Genomic DNA, 6,976 nt, shown 5'->3' on the forward strand with positions numbered 1-6,976 from the left:
AATTATGTTTTTCCCATGTTATTATTTAAAACATTATGACTTCCCATCATACTTGATTATGCATGTATGGTTATACCCGATATAAATAAGTGCATTCAATGGATCCTGATGTTTAGGAGATGAAACAAGTAAACTTACAACACAACACGCTTTAAAAATATCTCAAATACAACAAAGCCTAACAACACATAATAAGAACAAGATATGATACAACAGACATTAATAACATATGCATGCCAGGAGTCAAAAAATCTGGTCACCTGGTTCCTGGTGGCAATTGAAAATGTTTTCTGGTATCTAATATCCCACTTACCATTCAGGTATTGGCTTGTGGATTTCTGGCCGTCTTATCTGGTCATTTGTTGTACAAAGGAAGTGTCAAAACACACCCACAGAAGTTAATATCACTGTAGTTTGTAAGTTATTATAATTAATATAATTAATTATATTAATCAATTAATATATATATTATAATTAATTATAATATTATGCCTGACATGCAGGCATTTAGGGCAAACAATATTAAAGAAGAAATTAATACACTGCAGGTCAAGCTGAAGCATGAGCCATAATGTGCCCCCCCCCCCAAAAAAAACAATTTTTTCTAATGACAAAAGTATTTCTCTGGTTACCAGATTTTCAAAAAATTTCTGCCAGATGTATAAACAGAAAGATATTCTGAATGCTAGAAGTGGATGAAAAATTTCAACCTATATTATAAAATAAAAACAAATCTATGTATCCTATGGAAGATTCATTGCCAAAGAAAAATAAAACTAAGATGAACTATAAACTGTTGGTATATAAACAAACCTGTAACTTTTCCCAGAGCCAGTTTGTCCATATGCAAACAGACAGGCGTTGTACCCTAGGAAGGCCTTGTCTATTAGTGGTTGAACCATTGTTGTGAAGACCACATCCTGACTTGCATATCTGGGGTGATGAGGATCGCAAGACCAAAAGCAGTGATCATACGTGAATCTATATGAAATTCCAGATTCACATATCACCTTAATCTCACACCCATCCACACTGACAACAGTTACCACAGCAGTGTCATTCTGTTCTCGCATAATTAATGGCCTTACACGTACTCCAACTGTGAGGTTACTTGTTTCTTCACCAAGAAGTACTGGAAGGTCTACTGATTCAAATTTACTCCTTGGAGTCTCCATGTGAACCTTATTGAAACAGTCTGGTGTGGCTGTTACCTTGTGGAGATTTGCTTCAGCAGAAAAACATCTTGAAGGTGTTCTGTGATGTTGATCAGATAGTTGTTTCTGAGACACGAGTTTTGATTTAGAGTGCTCATCTAACTTGAGTCGTCCACTGCCACTATGAGATGGTGTACAGAAATGACTAACAGGGGTTCTCTCTGCTAGCCCTAAAGATCTAACAAACGAGAATTTACTCCCACCTTGAGCATCTTCATCCCCATATTTTAGACAAGGAATTGATCGAGATCGTATTAATGCGCCAACATGAGATGCAGGAGTTTGTGGCTGATGGGTCATGAACCTCTCTCCAGTTGAAGATAAAGGTATAGAGGAATCACTGACATACTGGTTACTGACGTTATCTCTGGGCTCCTTGCTTTTTTTAGACATGTTAGGTCTTCCAAAAACTGAAGTATCATAAGCACTAGAAAAAAAGCAAACATCAGTATAATTTACTCAAACAATTAAATGAAAGTACAATAAAATATAACTTTCACATATAGATAATGATTCAAAACCCTGTGGCCAAACTTTGGGAGGATGTTGAGGAGACATCGTCTGATTCATCACCACTAAAAATTTATAGCGTTTCAAACTTTCAGTCTGATTCAGTATACATTCATGTGATAGAGCCTTCAAAATTTCATAAGACAGAACACATACAACTTCACTTATGGCTCACATTACTTCCAACAGCAAGATGGGATTATGTGACTTAATCATGCTGAATTTGTCAATATGCATTTAATATATGGTTTTTGTGATGCAGGTGTTGTTGTTCTCAATATACCAACTAGGCATGATCTAATGAAAGAATCAATAGTCAATAAGGAAATCAGGAAAGAAAATGTGGATATAAATAACATATGTAAATGATTAAGGAATGTAGAAGTGATTATTCAAGATATAAATAAAATAAGAGGCAATAACAAAAGAAATCAATTCAGATGTAATAGTTTTAGGCTTTTCAAATCATGGAAACTAATAAAAAAGGCTAGATCTCAAAGGCTTCAGTCATAAAAAATCAATCAAAACAAAAACTTAAAATAAAGCATTAAAATCTACATTAAACCAAAAACAAAACTGAATTATTTACAACATTCCTTCAAACTACCACCCCTGATATCTTGGTATCTCTGAACATGATCTTAAAGATGATCAAATAATTCAATGTATATTAGAAAGTTATGCTGCAGTTTCACACTTTTGTAGAAAGGAGCGTAAAGGGAGTGGGATGGCTATTTACAGCTCTAAGAACATACTATACTATAAGCACTTAAAATGGATCATAGAAAAAAGCACAGAAATAACTTACAGAAGTTACTGGTGTAGAGGGGGCATGCGGTAGCGTAGTTGGTTGAGGCACTATGCTACAAGCTGGAAGGTCGTAGGATCGAATCCCAATGAGGTCATTGGATTTTTTTTTTCAATTTACCTAATCCTTCCAGCCGCACTATGGCCCTGGGGTCGACTCAGCCTCTAACAGAAATGAATACCAGGAATATTCTTGGGGGTAAAGGACGGCTGACGCATAGGGCTGACAACCTTACCACCATATATGAGCCGATTGTCTAGAAAATGTGGGAACCTCAACATCTCACAACCCTATGGGCCTCCACGGCCTGTTACAGGGATACCTTTACTTACTTACTGGTGTAGAACTGATAGGTGAAAGAAAAAAATAATAACTAAGGCATTATACAGATCAGCTAGAGGTGTACTATGTGAATTTTTTGTACATTTAATAGATATTCTGGAGCAATTAGTACAGAAAGACTGTTTGAGATTTAAACATAAATATCAAAGAGGATGGGTTTCACCACAAACAATTAGATGTTGCAGACATAATCTGACTCTGACAATAAATACACCAACCCAATAACTGAAAGCATGGTAACAATTCATTCATTCATCAGTAATCTGTCAGACGACAGGTCCACAGTCTCTTCCAAAACAGTTCATCCACTTAATGCGATCTCAAACTTTCTCCTTCAAATAAGAATATCCTCTTCTGTCCCCAAGGTCATCCAGCATCTTCTTACATCTTCTTCCTTGTCTTCTGGGCACTTCTATCCGCCCCTCCAGTTTGTTTTGTCTCCAGAGGAAACATCTCGCATACTTGGTATCTCTGTTTTGGAAAGAGACTATCCAGGAAAAGTGATAATGTGGTAGTTTTTCCATTTGCTTTCCACATCGCAGTACAACAGTCGTTCAAACCACTCTGGTCACACCTGTTGCTATACAAACTTGAACCAACTCGAGCATCATTTGCTCTGTGCTTCAAGTCGTTCAAGTCCCTGCTAATGACGCTGCTTCCGGCATCAGTTTTTGGTTTTTGGTGTCTCTCTTTGTCTGATGCCTACCCTTTGACCTGTCCAGCTACACTACCACTGGTATAGCTCTCAGGGTCCTTGGCATACTCAAACCCCCTCACCACGATAAGGTGGAGACACCAACAAGGAGGGGTAACAATTATGGACAAAATAAATTACTAACATGCCTGCACAATGCTACTCCACTGATGTAATAATCAGCCTGCTTTCAGACCACTATGCACAGTGCATCACCATTAATATGACTGTACCTCAACAAATTAGATATTATAAGGAGATCAAGAATGTATCAGAAGCCAACATACTCGTAATAGGCATATGTTCCTTAATACAAAATTAAACTTGGATCAATGTATTCCAGGAAAATTATATTAAGAAAAAAGAAATGGGATTCTTTTTACAGTATCTTTAACTATTATTTTAATTTTGCCTGTCCAAAAGTTAGAAGAAATACTGTTAAGTTCTTTGAATGTTCATTGGATAACTAACAATCTTACTACAGCAAGAAAACCAAAAAAATTATACAATCTCTATATGCAAAGAAACATTCAGGCACATAGAGATAAGTATAACACATATTAAAAGGAATACAATATTGTAATAAAAATTGTGAAAACAAACTACATTCATCGTATTATAACTAGTTCAAACAACACTCCTAAGTATTGCAGAAATTAGTAAATAGAGAAAGAGGCTCTCTGAATAATACGCTGACTTGTAATGTATGGGGCAAACGGTAATGTGGTTGGTTCAGGCACTATGCTACAAGCCAGAAGGTCATGGGTTTGATTTCTGATGAAGGTCACTGGACTTTCAATTGACCTAATCCTTCCAGCCGCACTATGGCCCAGGGGTTGAGTCAGCCTCTAACAGAAAAAGCACCAGCAAACTTGTCCTTTAATAGGAATTGTCTGGCTAGGACCACTTGCGAACCAAGGACAGGGCCTTGGTGGAATAAACAGCTGAGTGGGCTTAGAACCAAAATGAGAAGGCTGTTTAATACAGCTAAAAGGCACAATAGATCACTGTGGTCACGGTGCAAGGGCCAAGGAGGCCCACCCCTTATACATTCATTAATACAGCTAAAATAACAGGGTAGTGGGACACCTACAAGGAAGCCCTTACCTGTTACAGCAAAGAAATAAGGAAAGCCAAGCGATCCTCATGGAGGACGCACTGCCAGGAGATCAATTATGTACCAGATGGTGCCAGACTCATGAGAATCATGGCAAAACAGGCGACCAACAAGGTCAGCACGATTAAGCTGCCTAACAGGCAGTATACTCAAACAGGAAGGGAGACACCGAATGAATTATTCAGGGTTCACTTTCCTGATTCAAAACTGATTGATAATTTGGATGATGGACAGGGACAGCAAAACCTGGGTACTTGCCAAAGCAAGACGAACAGGGTAGACTGCAACCTGGACAAAGTCATAACAATCAAAAATCAGATGGGCACTGAATACCTTTAGACCATTTAAGTTAGCAGGAAGAGATGGAATTGTACCAGCACTTTTGCAGCAAGCGGCAGAACTCACAGTTCCACACCTATGCCGCATATATAGAGCCTGCGTGGTATATGGATTTATCCCCATGGCATGGAGGCAAGTTAAGGTGACATTTATCACAAAGCCTGGGAAACTAAATTACACCGAAGCTAAGGCTTATCATCCTATCAGCCTGTTGTCTTTCCTTTTGAAAATGATGGAGAAAATAGTGAATAGGCATATCAGGGACGGGGCGTTGAAGACATATCCTCTACACCGAAACCAGCATGCCTACCAAACAGGTTAACCTACCGAAAGGGCACTACATAATGCGGTAACACACATAGAAAGTGTGATTTAACACAAAGATATTGCCTTAGGAGCATTCCTTGACATAGAAGGAGCTTTCGATAGAACCTCGTTTGATATAATCAAAGAGGCCACTGGAAAGCATGGCACAGAGCCTGCAACATGCAGGTGGATCAGTGCTATGCTGGAAAGCAGAACCATAACTGCCACACCATCAGGAGAGACCCTGGGGGCATCCGCGTCTAGGGGTGGTCCGCAGGGAGGCGTGCTCTCGCCTCTGCTGTGGAGCCTGGTCGTTGACGATCTCCTGTGGGGACTTAATGATTATGGGTATTATACAGTAGGATATGCTGATGACATAGCAATCCTCATAAAAAGAAAATTCCTTTCAACAGTATCAGAGTGTCTTCAAACAGCTCTGTACACAGTCCAACAATGGTGTGAAAGAACAAGCCTTTACATCAATCCTAATAAGATGGTAATTATACCGTTTACCAGGAAGAGAAATATAAAGGGCCTTAAGGAACCGACCCTCTTCAATAAGACGACCCAGCTCTCCAGCGATGTCAAGTACCTTGGTCTAGTATTAGACAAGGGACTGACATGGAAAAAGCAGCTGGACAAGGTCATCAATAAAGCCTACAAGGCTTTTTGGACATGCAGAAGCATGTTCGGTAACACTTGGGGACTGCAGCCACACGTGGTGCATTGGATATTCACTGCGGTTGTAAGACCCATAATTACATACGGCACCACAGTATGGTGGCCTAGTGTTAAACTCGAGACAAGCAAGGCAGAACTTAGCAAACTGCAAAAGTTTGGCTTGCTTGGGTATCACAGGAGCAATTCAAACATCTCCAACAGCTGCACTGGAGACACTCCTTGGACTCCCCCCACTGCATTTACAGTTGGAGGCAGAGGCCAGGGCAGGAATCTACCGTCTCCAGTGCAGTGATCAATGGAAACCTAAATCCAATAGTTTCGGACATGCATACATAACTCAGGACATGAAGAAAGAACCCATAATATTACAAATGGGGTCTGGCAAAATGATACTGAGACATGTATATGAAAAACCCTTCACAGTCAGATTTCCTGACAGGAGTGAATGGGAAGACGGGTTTCAGCCCAATAGAAAAGGGGGACTGATCTGGTATACAGATAGTTCCAAGATAAATAAGGGCACTGGAGGTTGTGTTCTGCTATGGCACGAGGCAGAAACTTAGTTTCAGCCTCAGGCAGTACACAACAGTATTCCAGGCAGAAGTATATGCCATTAAAGCATGTATTATGGAGAATTTAGATAGGAACTACAGAAATAGGAACATCTACATTCTGACAGCCAAGCTGCACTTAAAGCGCTTGACAAACACCAGATTAATTCAAAATTGGTCTGGGATTGCCACCAAAACCTCATGGAACTGGCCAAACTCTTTTTTCAGGGACGTGGTCCCCGTCTAATTGATAAACCAGAACTTTATTTGAATAATACGAAAATAACATACACAGCTAATTTAAAATTTTTAGGTATATATATTACAGAGAATTTAAGTTGGTCCTCTCACATTCACCATTTAGTTCAAAAATTAAACAAAGCCATCTATCTTATTAAATCCTTACGAGATTTG

General features: G+C 39.2%; 1 protein-coding gene across 2 annotated transcripts in view; it reads right to left on the bottom strand.

The window, feature by feature from the left end:
- Positions 1-6,976, bottom strand: part of LOC111866388 (kinesin-like protein KIF14) — a 105,443-nt gene that overhangs the window by 93,633 nt on the left and 4,834 nt on the right. For both annotated transcript variants that reach the window (XM_033752230.1, XM_023855288.2), the window contains exon 2: positions 814-1,641. In XM_033752230.1, coding sequence (XP_033608121.1) covers positions 814-1,607 — 794 coding nt within the window. In that variant the 5' untranslated portion in view covers positions 1,608-1,641. The remainder of the gene's footprint in view (positions 1-813; positions 1,642-6,976) is intronic.

Source organism: Cryptotermes secundus, unplaced genomic scaffold, assembly GCF_002891405.2.
Source record: "Cryptotermes secundus unplaced genomic scaffold, Csec_1.0 scaffold41, whole genome shotgun sequence".
Lineage (NCBI taxonomy): Eukaryota > Metazoa > Arthropoda > Insecta > Blattodea > Kalotermitidae > Cryptotermes > Cryptotermes secundus.